The sequence below is a fragment of the Capsella rubella genome, unplaced genomic scaffold (genome assembly GCF_000375325.1).
Source record: "Capsella rubella cultivar Monte Gargano unplaced genomic scaffold, Caprub1_0 scaffold_4, whole genome shotgun sequence".
Classification (NCBI taxonomy): Eukaryota; Viridiplantae; Streptophyta; class Magnoliopsida; order Brassicales; family Brassicaceae; genus Capsella; species Capsella rubella.
In genome coordinates, this window is record NW_006238920.1 from 403,118 (window position 1) to 419,691 (window position 16,574).

Genomic DNA, 16,574 nt, shown 5'->3' on the forward strand with positions numbered 1-16,574 from the left:
AAATATTTGCTATTTCTATACATATATTACTGTTTAGGTACAAGAATTTACCAATACAACAAAAAAAAAAAAGAAGAGATTTCAGAATACAAACAATCAAAACAGAAATTGTGTATAGATACTGATGAACACCTAATAAAACTAAACTATACATATGAGTAAGTAACTAAAAAAACCAGACTACAACAGTAAATTCATTCCGACCAGTTAGATCGATCTGATCTACTAACATCAAGTGAACTGAATTACGTACCAACCAGGTTACACATTTACTCAAGTAAGAAACACAGAGAGCCTTTAAATAATTTCGATTTCATTCTCATATATACAATGAAGAAAAAAAGAGAGGCCTAGTGAGAGACCACAAGACCAAGTCCTACAAAATTATCACAGACCTTTTGTTTTTTTTTTCTGTTTCTTATTATTAATCCTATCAATCTAATAATCTTGCTTCCTTGCCTCCCCACCTAAAGATCTTTCCTTCTGTGTCTACTACATCAACAACCTCCAACTGCAACTAACCCGAGCTTCTTCGGTGTTCATTGTTCGCCATCTCTTATAACGTCAATAACTGTAGCATTGCAGAAGAAACATCTCTGACAATTGAGAAGATGCCTCGTTATGCAGCCATAGCATGATCGATGTGAACACGGTGCAATCATCGCATTAGCCTCGCCTGCGTAGCATATACAGCAAGTGTTGTCTTCTATATCCGTCGTGTCTTTGTTGGAAGACTCTTCTTTTCTTTCGGGCTCTTGAGAGGGAGCCCTGTCTATGAGATGGCTCAAGAAATTCTCAAGTTGTCCAAGTTTTTTTACATACGCATCATCCCCGCTTACACAACCGTCCTGAAAATGGTTTTTTAAGAAGCTGTGTCAGTAAGAGAAGCAAACGAGCAAAAACTAGAGTTACGAGCTTACGTACCCAATTATATTCCAAGAGATATTGAAACCCGTAATAGACTGTATCGGGGCAATCCATGCTTGCGAAAAGACCAATTACATCATGTTGTTGCTTCTGTTTTGAGTCTTCACTAGCCTCCAAGAGATTCAAGATTATGCCAACCAAAGGAGCTAATATGATCCCTCGGCTAATTTTCTCTGAAGGTTGTCCTTGCCGTCTAAGTGACCTGACCGAGCTCAAAGCCAGTAGAAAACAAATAATTAGAAATGAGCAATTTTTCATCCGTTTTGGAGCTGTTTGATACATTTTAACGAACTTACAAATCAAAGAACTCGTCATCTACTGCTGAGGTCATGTGATTCAAGATGAAGAGAATCAACTCAGTGAGCCTACGAAGATTCGTGTCGGTCCCAGAAAGAAACGCTTGCGGTATTGCGTGAGTGCAGAACTCTAGGACCCTTGCCAGATTGCTTGAAATCTCAAATATCACACAACATTTCCTTTGCTGAAACTCCATTACCTGCATATAGACAACCACGTAAAAGACTATAAATACTTGCCAGGGCATTGCAGATCAAGCAACACAAATCATTCAGAGAGAAGTAATCAATCACTATGAAAACTTAATCGATGAAAAGGATCCAAGCTTATAATCTGACCTGATACTTTTCTTGCATTTCTCTAACCGAGACAGAAAATTCAGTGATGGTCCAGCTCAGCGTGTTGAATAGCCGGTTAAGAAAAGTAGAGAGTAATTCACCATCATTGATACAAGCATCTCGTATAAGCGCCTAGACAAAAAAGAAAATCAAAATCCAATATGTAGGCTGAGGACCCAATAGAAACAAAGTTAATAAACCTAACCAACCTGGAAAACAGTAGATGAAAACGAAGACTCCCCGTTCTTTAAAGAACTAAACCCAGAACTTTTGCAAAGACGAAGAAATATATTTGTGACAGGGATCCAAGATCTGTTGTCAAACGCTGACAGTAGAGCTGCAGGCATGTATCGAGTAGCTGCCTCGTTGTTCTCGAAAGCTTCTAAGTACTCTTTGTATTGTACCAGGACGGATATAGACTGGAGAAGTAGATCTCTAAGATCTGTGTTCGATATCCTCGAATCGTTGAAGTGTGTAACTACAAAAGTGATCTGGAAACCCACAAAGTAGCAATGAGTATGTTAGAGTCGTTGTGCAACTGACCTAAAGCTAACTAACTAAACTCATGATGAGAAAAAGACAAAAAAAAAAAAAAATGTGTGATAAGGGATTTGGGCATACAAATGATGACAGTCCTTGTTTGATAAATATTGTTGATGGGACAAATGGTGGATCGCTCTTGCGTAGCACATGGAAACAGTCTACCTGAGGAAAGCATCACAAAGATTGTAAACTTAAAAAAATTCACTGAAAAACAGAGCTAACGGAGCAGAATAAGTTGTTGGAACATCTCATTGTTTTGATCAAAGGAGAAATTGAAACATGTTCATTCCTATCCAGAAGTACTGGAAATGGGCAAAGCTATTTACCAAAGATTCAAGGTAGAACTCTGGAATGTAAACAAACACAGAATCCATTTTGCTGAGAACCAAAAGTAGCTGTACAACCCACATGCACAATGCATACATTCCTCTTTGCTTCCAACGAGAGAACAATGAGATGCGGAACCTGTAAAAAAGATTCAGAAAGAGTAAAGACATAAATATTAGAAAAATAAGCGTTGTATTGCCTCACATAAATCATAATTGAAACCTCTTCACTAAACCCTCCTTTTGGAGTAAACACAATCCATGAGTCAAGTGAAACTTACCATGCGGAATGCCTAACACAATCCATCACGTCTTCCTTGTAGTTGTTACGAGCTTCCTTTAAGCGCTTTAATTGGTCACTTGAACCCCGTTCTCTTATTTGTTTATCCGTTTCTTCTAGAAGTGATATTGATTGCGATTGGTGAGACATGTAATATGATGCCTAAGTAAAAGGACAACCTATCAGCCTATGAATCTTATTCGGGTTGCATCATGTATCGTAGAAACAGTAAAACTAAATCTAAACAAGATGCAAAAAAGCACTATACTTACCTGCTTAAAATTTGGAGCGACAGCAATATGGTATAATAGCAATAGAGCATCCAATAGTTCTTCTTCGCTTAGTACAGCAGATGAAATTCTACTCTCTTGTAGTGCAGTCCGCATAAATCTTACAGGACGATAACCAAAGTCAGGGTCAGACTGATCACTTGTGCTAGGTTTGTCCTCTATTTCTTCACTGAAACTTGCAGCACTACATTCTGCAGCAACATGAGACGATCTCTCAGGAATGGAGCTGCCTTGACCACTAGAACTTTTAGCAGTATTTTTTCCCCGATCCTTCAAGGATTTAGTAAGATCAGTATCATAGGCTAAGCAACAGCATGGCTTCTGCTCAGTCTCGTGAGTTACTCTACTATTTTCATCATCCATACAACCTTCTTCCCACCGCATTACTTCTTCTTCTTGATCATCTGTGGGGTAGGACTTCGATATATGACTAAACAGCCCACCTAGCCTAGTGATATCAGCTCGATGTGGATCATTTTTAAGAAACAAACTCAATGGAAACTTCTGCTGACCACCTCTGTGAAGAAAACCAACATTTTGAAGGGCGGCTTCACTACTTTTTAGCATTGTGAAACCTTCCGATAAAAAATGGAGTATAACCGAGAACAGAGAGACAAGAACTGAATTGCGTGTAACTCCAGAAGGGGCCAGATTCCTGTCTGCGCCCCTATTCTTCAACAAAAGGTTCTGTAGGAATCCCCTGAATGCTGAACCAGGAAGCTGGGGTGGCGATACAGGTGGTATGAACTGTATGACCAAGAGACAGAGGTTCCTTTGCTTCTCTTCGATCTGAATTAGAAGAGAACAAAATTAATTAATTATATTCCTTGTAATATCAGAACTCAAACTATATTCAGAAAAGAGTTATGCCTGCAATTACTTTAAGCAAAAGAAAACCAGTAAGACCTATTCTATCATACCTTGTTAATGGCTTCAGAGAGAGCAGAGATTGTAAATCCCATGCTACTCTCATAGGCTATATTTTCAGAGGATCCAGGCCACCAAACAACAGGCATTAATTGCTGTAAATCATGCTTATTGGAACTCCTGTATGACAAGAAACCTTCAAACAAAAACTCAAAGTGCAAAGATCTCCACCACTGTACCATCAGTTCTTCCCGTTTTAGCAAGTGACAAGCCAGCGCAAGATAGGGATACGGTCCTGAATATGGACATTCAGTTAGAATCAACGTCGCTGTTTTGCAGCCACAAGCAAGAGCGTTTACTACATGCTCAAAGATCATATGAGATTGTGGGAACTCAAGAAGTACATCTAGAACTCTGTCTAAACTTAAACAATCATGTGGTGCTTGAGTTCTGAAAATCTCCAAGAGGAATGACAGAAATGCACCCCCTCCTAAGTACTCAGGCAACAACGGGTCTTGCTCAAGTATGTAGAAGAACTCATCACATATGGCACGGGAAACAGGCGAAAATAGTTCTTCGACCGAGGCAAACCTCCTCAGTCTACTTAACGTATCAGCCAACGAGCGGTCCGGCCTGTCCAGAAGTCTTGAAAAGCATCGTAGCAGCTCTGTTGCAAAAGAGACTCGAGGTGGGGGTTCTTGAAGAGGTTGGAAATCTCTAACAGGGTACTTAAATGGGTAAGCACCAAAATTTAACTCGCATCTCTCACCTTGGGAGAGAGAAATAGCAGGGTAATACCCAAATCCAGGTCCGAGTTTTCTGATACCAGTAAAAGCAGCCCCAAGGCAGACACCATTCCTGTAGAAGGATATCTCATCACCGTCCAAATCTATGCAGCAACCAATGACATCTCCAGCTACCCACGGTTGCCCATAAGGTTCAGCTTCCTTGTTCCATTTGCTTACCCTTCTACCATCAAAAGCATATGAATCATCAGCATCACCCACACCTTTCTGGTCAGTGAATGGACAGGCAAGTGTTGCCCATCCAAGTTGCTGAATTCCCGAGGTCTCTAAAGCGACTTCATACATCCATTTTCCTTTCCAGATACACGCATTAGCCCTGGCGCTGCTGAAGAGTGCTAAGCTCTCCAATACAAGAGGCGGTTTAACAATCCTGATATCACCACATATGCTATATTCTTCTAGGCCAACAACAGGAGGCCCAACACCATGATGAACTACACTGATTCCTTCCCTCTGACTAACTGAAGCACCTAACTCACCATGAAGCTTGGAGAACTGATTCTTAATTACAGCTCTAATCAAGCTACTGTCTACTTGACCATCCAACGGACCAACTGACTTTTCTGGTAGACCAAACAAGAACTCAACAGTCCGTTCTAAAGGCCGGTGACCAGAATAATCAAAATGCGGAACAATACGAGCTTTCGACGAATTATCTTTAGCATCTTCACCATTGAGTAAAACAGCCAAACCAGAAGAAATCATACCAACCCGTAGGCTGTCTTCAGCCATATGGCATTGAAAAAGGTTTCAACTTTATGACTCCCAAGAACAATCGCTCTTCAACACAGCCAAATTACAAGGAAACAACAGAGACTGAAAATTCAGAAATCTTCAACGGAGAAGAGCTCATCAAAAAGCTGTAGACAGAACAATAAAAAAAAAAGTATTTAATTTCCAAAGCTTTCGAATTTTTGTTACCATAAATCAGAAAGCTACTAAATTTCAATACACAAACAAAATCAGAACCGACAAAAATCCAAACTCACCGGAGGAAATTGACAACAAAAGCGGATTCAAGAAGGATTAACCCAGACGCCAAAAACAAATCAATCCTCAGATTCTTCGAACCAAAGACGGCGGACTCGTGTTAGGGTTTTTCAAATTAAATTTTTTTTTTTTTTAAAGAAAGGAGAAGACTTTTCGCTTTCTTCTTCCTCGAAGAGAGAGAGAGAGATTTTGCGCCCAATATTTGTGGGGGAAGAGAGAGAGAGAGAGAGAGAGAGAGAGAGAGAGAGAGGAAGGAATCAGAAGAATTAGAGACCGGAGGCTAACACCGAACGAGCCAATGGATCCGTGTGGCGTGTGGGTCTTTTCCTGACACGTGTCGGTGGTATTGACGTGGTTGATGACGTATGTAGATCGACGGTCTGGTCTGGACTGGGTAACTTTTGTTTTGTCGACGGAGGGAGGGAGGGAGGAGGAAAAGTCTACGATGCCTCTTACGTTTGCTTTTGACACGTGTCGTCGTCGATGTAACGTTCTCATAATAATATAACAAAATTTACGAGAATAAAGTAAACAACACTTTTTTAAATATATTTTTTAACACGTGACTATTTTTTCTTGTTAGTTAGAGTTAATCAAAAATAGCAAATGATGTTTGTCAACAATTTTTGCTTTCTCTAAAAACTCTTTAATCTCTATTATTATTTGAGTGTCTTTCAAATTAGTTTTTGTAAATTTGAAACTCTTTTAATTGTGTTTTTATATATTGCTTCAAATTAATTAGTTTCATTATGACACAATCGAAAAATATCAGGTAAATTAAGCGCTAAATCTATATATAAAATTAAATTCATACACCACACACTCTGAATAATAAAATTATGCAATCCACCCAAAAGATGTCTAGAATCCACCGTAAAATATGATTAGGTTAACTCTATGAAATTTATTATTAAGAAAATTAAATTGTTCTTTCTAGGTTTAAATATATACTACAATAATTAAAACCCTAAACAAAACCTTAATGAAAAAAAAAAAACTAGTAAAGATTTTCACTGTATTAAATAAGAAACAAACTAAGTTAATTAAAATCTTAACGATTAAGCTCATGCATCAAATTAAGAGAAAACAAAAGTAAGGTGCTGTTGTGTTTCAAACCCCAAATTAACTATTTTGAATAGTTATCGTAGGATATCTCTATTATTATTAAGATGTTGATTTCTTTTAGGTAAACACAAAAAACTTTAAAAAGTCAGTTACTTGAAAACTTCTTAATATTTGTTATGAAAGTGATAAACTTGAAGTTTTATTTGGAAAATTAGCCAAACTGAAGTTGTTTTTTCTTTACATTTTTCTATGAATAATAATTATAAATCTAATTAATTGGTTTAGACTTTAGAGTGTAAAGAATATATGTGAAAAAATTTCTTCGTATCTAATTACATACGCACTTAGTACTATACTTCTATACGTTGACAAAAAAAAAACAATACTAATATATATAGAGTTGACTTAACAAAACATTAATTTGTAAAATAATCTACCAAAGCCATTTGATATTAATTACATTATGCAAAGAAGAGTGTATTTGTAATGTATTCATGAAAACAATTAAAGATGATGTAAAGAATAAAGAAACCGACGGAACGGGACGGGGTAAAAAGCCGTTGACAAGTCATCGGAACTTTTGCAAACTTCCGATAGACAACACGACCATGTCCACCTGACTCTGAGACTATACATATATAAAACAAATTTTAAAGTATATATCCACTAAGCTGCTCTCTCTCTCTATCTCTCTCTCTATCTCTAAAACACACCACGTACGTCGCAATCGATGAGGCCACTGTCCCGCTAGCTAGTAGCACGATTAGATCAAAACACGAACCATTAGTTCCACGTGGATCAACAGCCACTTCACTGGCTGCTGTCTCTGTTGTTTTGAAAGTGACTCCAAAAATATTCTATTCTCAAGTTGTAAAGTCTTTTTTTTTTTGGATAAAATTATATTAAAAAAAATATTTGTGGATTATATAAGTCTTGTTATGATAAAGTTGATGAAAGAAGTGTACCAATAGTGATTTTGGGCTAATTTATTATGGGCTTAAATAAAGAATTTAAAAAATAATTTGTTTCCAACCCAAAATAGATTTTTGGATTTTTTTTTTTTTTTCAGGTTTTAATGATAAAAAAGAATTTGTTTTAGGGTTCTTTCACCTTCCTAGCCAAAAACAAAAATCAGGGTTCTTTCTCATCTTTTTGTTTTCCGCCTCCTCCAACGTAAACGACATGTCACTCTCCGTCACCTCCAACTCCAACCATGCACCACCGCAAGAGAATCTTCATCGGGCGTCGCTAGTATCATCACTTCACAGACTCTTAACTGGTATACTTGGCTTTTTCTCCCTCCTATGTAGTCTCACTAGACGAGCTCTCAACTTCTTTACTAGAAACCCTAAGCCTTGTTCCATCATAGCTTTATCCCCCGCCGCCGACCAATCTGCTTCGTTGTTCTGTTCATTACCTAATGATGTAGTTTTGAACTGCTTAGCTCGTGTCCCGAGACGCTACTACCCAAACCTCACTTGTGTTTCCAAATGCCTCCGATCTCTCGTGCATTCTCCTGAGCTTGCACATATGCGAGCCTTGATGGGCAAAAACAATCCTGTCTTTTACGTATGCTTTTGGGAGAGTGCTCTTTGTTTTGACGACGGGAGACATCATTGGTTCACTTTGAACCCAAACGAGAAGAAAACATGTGATCTCAACTCAGTTGATCAGGACCAGGTTCTTTCTCGAGAGATTGTGTTGTGTTCCTCCGTCTCCATAGGTCACAAGATCTACTTTGTTGGAGGAAGTATGTGTGACAAGTCACGGGACCTATGGATCTTTGATTCCTGGTCCGGCAAGTTGTGTAAGGGTCCTAAAATGAAAGTGTCTCGCGTTAAACCAGGCGTGGCAGTGGTTGATGAGAAGCTATACGTAATGGGAGGGTGCCGAGAAGGCCAGATCAAAGTGGAGGTGTTCGATCCAAAGACTCAAACTTGGAAAGTTGGACCATTGAGTCGCCATGGTAATATCCGATACGGAGAAGGACGGTATGGAGAGTTTGTGACCGAAGCTGTGGCTTTAGATGGGAAGGTTTATGGTATGAGTTATACAGAAGGGAGTCACATAATCTACAATACAAAAGATGGTAGATGTGAGACTTTTAAGATGGAAATTGAAGATGCATATTGGAGGAGAGGTGGAGTGTGTGTGATAAACAATGTGATCTATGTTTATTACTTTAATCTTGGGCTAATGTGGTTTGACTCTATAGATAAGGTATGGAGAATGGTTAAAGGTTTGAATATGCTTGATAGAGAAATTGAGATGGTTGGAATGGTGGAATTCAATGGGAAACTCGGCTTTATGTGGGCAAGCCTGAAAGGTTTTGTTAGAGGACAAACCAAATTTAAGAAGATTTGGTTTGCGATGATTGTGTTGGATAGGAGTGGAGTAGAGATCCATGGAACGGTCGAGTGGTCTAAGCAAGTTGGATCTGTCCCTCACTGCTATGACATTTGGCGTTGTCTAGGTGTTTCTTACTAAAACTTCTAAAGACATATATGTATGTTTATGATGGTAGGTGCTGTGATGATGTTTAAACATGAGACATTTTCGTACTTAGTGAACTGCTATATTATTGATATATATGTTTATGATGGTAAGTGATGTGATGTTGTTTAAACATGAGACATTTTCGTACTTAGTGAATTACTATATTATTGATATATATGTTGCATTGTTTAAGCACTTCTGTGCATATATCACCAGTTCATCTATCTCTCAAACTTGATGAGACGAGGATGATGAAGAGGAACTTATTAATGATAATATATCAAAAGCTGTATTCTGAAAAATCAAACAAGCATATAGGAAAACTAACATTTGAAGGTTATATGAACCACATGTTGAAAGGTAGGTTTACATCATCGAAATATCAATGCATGTGAGTATGTTCACACAGTTATGACTTACTCCAAAAATGATCATAAATCAACTTCTTCGATTCTTTTGTTCTTAGATTGATAGATTATGTACATGTTATAACCATGGAATCTATGTAAATACAAACAATGGCTTTGATCACAATTACTTACTATATACAATATATACTACATATGTCGTAATTACATATAGTTAGAGAGTGTTATTAGTTTGTGATTATATAGTGTTTTAATGACTTTATATGTTACATAGAATCTGCTGTTATTCACTCAAAATTCATTTTATTAAACTTTTTAAAGGTTTGGTGGTATTAGTTATTGATTTCTTTTAAAAAGAAAAATTACATTTAAAAACTTCATAAATATGGGGTTATTGGATTCATAATTTATAAAGTCATCAAAAGTTTTTTTTTTGTGTTATCCAATTAAAACAAAAGAATATTTGATTGTTGATAAATTAAATTATTATGTTATTGGTTTATGATTTTAAACACTTTTTTACAAAATAAAGTCAGGAAAATATAATAAAAATAGAGAGATGGTTTGAAAGACTTTACAAGACTATAGAAAAAATAAGGGGGTGTTATTGGTTGTTTAAGTTAAATTCAACTCTATTAGATTTTAAAATTTATAAGACTTTCAAAATCTGGGTTCATTGAGACTGATTTAATATTATTCATTCTTTAAATCAGTGTAATTGTATTTACACTGACACATGATATCTTTTGGTTTTGAACAATAAAATTGAATTCTATAACAAATGATTTTACAATTTTCAATGAAATTATACCAAACTTTTATCATCACGTATTTTTTTCCCATTTCAAATTTCTGTAGTGAAGTCTTAACATATCTTTTAAAGATGAAAATTATTTTATTTTTTGTTAAAGTGATCAAATGAATCATACAACAACTGTTAAAACAAATATACACATTAACTAGGGATAAAAAAAAAGACTGGGAAAAAATGATAAAGAGAGATACATATGTGTTGGGTCATGGGTGAATGAGTTTGTAAATATTGATAATGTACGTGTATTACGTTCAATGAAACTTTTATTAATTTATTATTAGATTGTCAAATCTCATGTTAGAAGTTTGGTTTTCGGATTAACATAATTTACACATGAAATCAGTTTCAGATTCACTCAAAGCTTTTCAAATGAATTCATTTGTGAAAATCCACCAAACTTGAATAACATAAGACTTTCGTTAATAATTGTAAGTATAAGAACCAATAACACTAGATTTTAAACTCTGTTAATGAAGATTTTGCAAATATAAGAACCAATAACACTAGATTTTAAACTCTTTTAATGAAGATTTTGCAAATATAAGAACCAATAACACTTGATTTGAGTAAAGTATTTAAAATCATTGATTAAATAACATTAGACTTGAGTTAGAGTTAGACTCTATTAAAATCCATTATCCAATAACACCCACTAAATAACAAGATTACAAAAATCTTTCTGTAATCTTTTAGAATATATATATTTTTTTGTCATTAGAATATTTTATTTATAAACAATCTATGATTTTACTAAAGTCTTCTAGATTCCATAGATACAATCTAGATTTTACAAAAGTCATTTAATTCATTTATATTTTTCAAATTTTTAACCAAAAATGAAATACTATAAGTCTATAACACATAAATTGCCTCGTATAATCGTATTAGTTACATGAAAAAAATGATTTCTTGTTAATTAGGGTTCCTTATTTTTCTCTCCTCTTCCAATTAATTAGCCTCCTTCGACACCATCTCACACCAACTAGCTAGCTCACAGTCATCGAGCGTGGCTTGCTTTACCTTTTTTCTTTTTTTTTTCTCCTTCACAAAGTCAACTCATGAGGACTTTATACAAAAAAAGGCTCATGAGACGACCTGGAAAGTTCATCAAACGAAACCCTAAGCCATACAAGATTGTGTCTTCCGACCAATCTCCTTTGTCGTTTTCATCATTACCACACGATATAGTTTTGAACTGCTTAGTTCGCGTCCCAAGATGCTACTACCCGAACCTCTCTTGTGTTTCCAAAAGCTTCCTATCCCTTGTGGCTTCTCCTGAATTTGCACATATGCGATCCTTGATGGCCGGCAAAAAGTACTGTCCCCTCGTTTGTGTCTGCTTTACCGAACCTACTAGTATTGGTAGAAACTTTTATTGGCTCATTTATGACATACACGAGAAGAAAACAAGTAGTAGTTTTAAATCATTTCCAGCTTTTCCTCGACAGATGCTTTGTTGTTCCATCGTCTCGGTAGGTTCCACGATCTACTTAATCGGTGGATCTGGAGATCATTATTCCTCGAGCATTATGCTCTTGGATCCATGGTCCGGGGAGTTGTGTGAGGGTCCTAGCATGAAAGAGGCTCGCAAGTTACCAGGTGCGACAGTTGTGGATGGAAAAATATATGTAATGGGAGGGTGCGGCAAAGACCAGATCCAAGTGGAGGTTTTTGCCCCAACGACTCGAACTTGGGAGGTTGGACCATTAAGTCCCCATGGGTAAATCGAATATGGAGAAAAATTAGTCGAACGATATGGAGAAGTTGTGACAGATTCTGTTGCCGTGGAAGGGAAGCTTTATGGTATGAGTTATGTCGAAAACACACACATTATCTACGATACAAAAGATGGTAGATGTGACACTTTTGATATGGCTAAAGAAAGTACATGGATCAGAGGTGGAGTGTGTGTGACAAAAAATGTGATCTATGTTTATTACAAGAATATTGGGTTAATGTGGTATAACTCTATAGGTTAGGAGTGGAGAGAGGTCAAGGATTTGACGCTTGATAAGTCAATTGTCATGCCTGTTGGAATGGTGGATTGTGATTACTCGAGTATTTAACCCGATAACTTAACCGAAGTAAAGTATATGCGGGATCGATCACAAGGAGCAATGGTACACTAAAGACTTTCGAGACTCGTTATCAGCTAAAGCGGAAAAGGGTTTTCGTTTGGTTTTCAGTTTTGTAAATAAAAATGCAAATAAAAGAGAGATTGAAACTTATGAATTAAAGCATTGGGCAGCAGGGTATTTTCAGAGAATCAATGATTAGCAAATAAAAGCAATAAGGAATTCAAACATGAAGAACCGTTCTTGAACATGAACAGAAGTTTAGACTAATTCTCTCTCAAAACATTAGTCACTAAATTTTAACTATTCAATTACTAAACTCTCATTTGTAATTTCCTAGCCAAATTTGCATTATCAAACAGGTTCATTTGGTTCACAAAGCGTTCTAACATCAACTTTCGCAGGTTAGAAATACAATGCTCAATTTACATTCATTCAGGCATTTTATCGAACATCTCTGAAACACATAAAAGCCTAAGTTCTAAAACAGGGTGATCAATCCTATTCTAGCATTGAGAACATGTAAATTGAAGAACCTAATGATTAAGAATTCCCTAAGACATTTAATCTATCAAATCATTGAATTCTCCTACTTGAAACCCTAAAACCCAATTTAAAGACTACTCAGACATAGCAATTGAAACAAAGCAAATAGATTTTAAAGTAAACATGATTCAATAGATTAGAATAAGAAAAAGGTTTAGAAATCTTCTCCAAATTGTCAAAGAGGATCAATCTCTATCCCAGATGTTGCTTACAAGTCTAAAACTCAGAAAAACTGCTGTGAAAAGCGTAACATGAAAAACAGGTCTTTTTTTGGGTTTTAATACCCATTCCAGAAGAAAATAGAAGTTAACTCCGGTTAAGGAAACCGAAATTGGAATGGACCGATCGGTCTAACAGATGGACCGATCGGTCTTTAGGCGCCGGATCTTGTCCGGGTGATAGGATCGATCGATCGGAAGTGAGGACCGATCGATCGTTTTGTTTCTGGAATGTCCGTCCGGTCGGATCGATCGGTCTGGGTGATGGACCGATCGGTCCATGTTCTGCATCAGCGAAACTGGTCACTTCCTTGCCCGAAACTGGTCCAAAACGCGTCAATTCTGCTCCAACCGCTTATCCCCTGCTCAAGACTCAAAACACGACTCGAAAGACACGAAAGACGGACTAAAATACGATAAACGACTCAAAATGGACATAAAAGAAAGGGTGAAAGACTCTAAAAACACTGTATATCAGATTGCAATGGAAAAATTGCGTTTCTGTGGGAAGATTTGGGACATATTAGTATTAGTCAACCAACCAAAAAGAAGAATATTTGGTGTACAATTGTTGTGTTGAATAGGTGTGGATTAGAGATGTGTGGAACGGTCAAGCGGTCTGATCTCATTGGCACTGTCCCTAGACACTATGACACTTGGCGTTGTCTAGATGTTTCTGATCAAAACTTTAAAGGAGATGCTAATGATGTTACACTGTGATGTTGTTGAGTTAAACGTTTTCTTATTTTTAAGTGTAATCTTGCATATTTTTCTATAACCAAAACACTTGTTACTATCAAAAGCTTATTCATTTGATCATTATATCCCTAGATAGCTCCCAATACTTAACTTTGAGAACAGAGCTAAAGCTTTCTTTCGCAAATCTTCATCACGTCCTGGACTTAAGCTTAATGCACATAGGTTTTTAGTAATGGGTGACTATCTCATTGTAGGGTTAATGAGAGGCAATGGTAAAGTTTAATTATATAGAAAAGGAGACAAATTGTGTTGCTCATTATGAGAAAAGATTTCAAATAGCTAAACCTTAGCTTACAACAGATATTGATTCATATAAAGAACATCGAAACAATAACAGCAACAATTATAAAAAAAAAAACAAGATGGATGAAAATGCTAAGGACCCAAAATTAGAAGGCATGCTAATTTATAAGCTCTACATTCTCCACATGGTTTATCAAAGTCAAAATTTCTGGCGAGTAGTAAGCCTTCTTAGGTAAAGTTCCGAAGTCGATTTGAACTTGCACTACAGTATTCTTCACTGTATTGAAGTAGTACACGTAGAAAGGCTCCTCTAGAAAGATTTTCGACAGCACAAATTCACCTTCACTAGTCATCCCGACAAGGTCTAGGTTGGCAGCGGTAGCTAGATGCTTCCACTGATTTGGCAATATGTAGACAGTCTTTGACCATTCGGCTTCATTCGCATCCTCTAGAACCCGCAGATCAAAACCAAAATAATTCAAAGACAATATGCCCAGCTTACCATGGTAGTTTATAAGAGCCGAAGAGTAAGTTCGTAACCAGTCAACACCTAGAAACTTAAAAGTTTCCCTAGTAACATCAAAGCATACTACCATAAAGCGCGTTGGAGTTACATCCATGCACTTAATTATATAGTACAAAACACCATCAATGCATATCTGAGTATGCAAAGGTTGATGGGGTGTCGAACATTCGACTCTTCTCCAGGTCACGACACTTGTTCCTAACGTTGCAACTCGACAGACATAATCATCAGACACACACAATATCTTGAAAAGCTTGTTAATAGGATCATACCCGAAACATGTTCTTGTCTGATGCTTCTTTGTTGTTGCTATGGGTAAAGATATGTACTCTCTTGTACTTGGGTTACATATCATCGGCTTCCTAGATTCGGTACAGATAAACCCAAGTATAGAGGGACACACTTCATAATTACAATCCAAACCTTTTGGGAAATGCATCCGGCAATTAGGAGTTATAGGATTGAAGTAGTCGCGGTCTGGATCAAGATCCTGAGGTATAGAGTAAAAGATCCTCTTACCATTGCATAGCAAGGTGAATATCATACGCGGCCGGACGGATGACTTTTTAAGGTACAATTGGGTGAAATGTTGATGACACATCATGGAGGACCAGCGCTTTGACAAGCAACGACACCTCGCAACGGCTTTCGGTGGCAACCTTGAGAAAATGTCAATCAAGACATCATCTGTGATCTCCTTCGAGGTTTCTGTTGAGGACTTGCTTGGGCTAGAGACCATCACTTGCTTCTGTCTTTTTCCCATGGAAGCGTTAAACCCTAGAATCCCAAACATGACTTTCGATTTGATTTTGGAGATGTGGTCACAGTGAGTTTCAACATTTCCTATTTATAAGGAGGAATGGAGGACCACAGGTCTAATAGATGGTGATATTTTCTTGATAATCTTCAAGTTCATCCCAATCTATATATTTGGTCATGAATCTAAAAAAGTTTCTGTCAAATGCATATAATAAATGGAAACACACACGTGCAAGAACCATTTTATTTGTTTCCATACAGTTCTTTAAAACCAAATATTTCTTTCCAAATATTTTCTATGGTAAGGATATTTTACTTTGAATAAAATAAAAAGAAAAATCATTTAGGTTTTTTTCCGTTTTTATGTAATTTTTTTTTGATATCACCTAAAATTGCTATGAACACAATTACAATATGTATATACCAATTTACGAAGTATCCAAAATTGTTTATGTCCTAGCCAGAGTAGTACGACGGATAAAATTTTAGGAGGATTGAGATTACCAAAAGTGTTTTCTCTAACTGCTCATATATTGGCTCCTTAGTGTTTTGGTCATAGGTGTTCATATTTAAATGTGGGGAATTATATTGCATATATGATATATCCAATAACATCATTTTTCACAAGTCTGTTAATTGTTCAACAAGAAACTGTTTGATGGTGTCAAGACAATGAATGATGAGAATCATCATTAACTAATTATTACATGTATCTTCTTCTTTTTTTTGTGCAGAATCTTCGTGTGACAAAGTTATACTAATTTTTTTTTTTTCTTTTTGAAATATAATTTACAGCTTAAGATGGGGAAATGGTTGTTTGCGTCGACATATATAACCAACCAACGTTGAGCTTCTACAATATCACAATTCACAACATAAATGTTTGTTTATCATAACCCACTATCGCCTTGGCCCATATTCCATTCCATCAACATGCATGTTCTTTTTTTTCTTTCTTTTTGAATGCAATGTTAAACTATATTTAAAAGGAAAAAATAAACGTTTTTATAACAAGTGTATCATTTTTTAGAGAAAGAAGTT

At 36.4% G+C, this 16,574-nt stretch overlaps 3 protein-coding genes and 1 pseudogene across 3 annotated transcripts; 2 read left to right on the top strand and 2 right to left on the bottom strand.

Moving 5' to 3' along the window:
• Nucleotides 1–236: 236 nt before the first annotated feature.
• LOC17890505 (E3 ubiquitin-protein ligase RKP) lies at nucleotides 237–5,827 on the bottom strand. The gene is made up of 11 exons (XM_006293294.2): nucleotides 5,664–5,827; nucleotides 3,922–5,534; nucleotides 2,984–3,790; nucleotides 2,713–2,873; nucleotides 2,432–2,570; nucleotides 2,184–2,267; nucleotides 1,772–2,053; nucleotides 1,563–1,694; nucleotides 1,224–1,423; nucleotides 925–1,129; nucleotides 237–848 (listed from the first exon to the last, which is right to left on the bottom strand). Exons 2-11 carry the CDS (start codon nucleotides 5,404–5,406, stop codon nucleotides 540–542), a joined length of 3,804 nt encoding a protein of 1,267 aa, XP_006293356.1. The 5' UTR covers nucleotides 5,407–5,534; nucleotides 5,664–5,827; the 3' UTR covers nucleotides 237–539.
• Nucleotides 5,828–7,852: 2,025 nt separating this feature from the next.
• LOC17889893 (F-box/kelch-repeat protein At2g22030) lies at nucleotides 7,853–9,376 on the top strand. Its single transcript, XM_006296050.2, has one exon. The coding sequence runs from the start codon at nucleotides 7,912–7,914 to the stop codon at nucleotides 9,214–9,216; it is 1,305 nt and encodes a 434-aa protein (XP_006296112.1). The 5' UTR covers nucleotides 7,853–7,911; the 3' UTR covers nucleotides 9,217–9,376.
• A 1,971-nt stretch (nucleotides 9,377–11,347) lies between these two features.
• LOC17887710 lies at nucleotides 11,348–14,100 on the top strand (annotated as a pseudogene).
• A 306-nt stretch (nucleotides 14,101–14,406) lies between these two features.
• LOC111830924 (F-box protein At3g47030-like) lies at nucleotides 14,407–15,567 on the bottom strand. The gene has a single exon (XM_023783773.1). It carries the CDS (start codon nucleotides 15,565–15,567, stop codon nucleotides 14,407–14,409), a length of 1,161 nt encoding a protein of 386 aa, XP_023639541.1.
• Between the last annotated feature and the right edge of the window lie 1,007 nt (nucleotides 15,568–16,574).

Coding starts and splice junctions, on each gene's coding strand:
- LOC17889893 (XM_006296050.2), top strand. CDS start 7,912: ATGTCACTCTCCGTCACCTCCAACTCCAACCATGCACCACCGCAAGAG.
- LOC111830924 (XM_023783773.1), bottom strand. CDS start 15,567: ATGTTTGGGATTCTAGGGTTTAACGCTTCCATGGGAAAAAGACAGAAG.
- LOC17890505 (XM_006293294.2), bottom strand. CDS start 5,406: ATGGCTGAAGACAGCCTACGGGTTGGTATGATTTCTTCTGGTTTGGCT. Junction 2,874..2,983: donor TCGCTCCAAATTTTAAGCAG/GTAAGTATAGTG, acceptor CCTTTTACTTAG/GCATCATATTACATGTCTCA. Junction 2,054..2,183: donor AACAAGGACTGTCATCATTT/GTATGCCCAAAT, acceptor GTGGGTTTCCAG/ATCACTTTTGTAGTTACACA.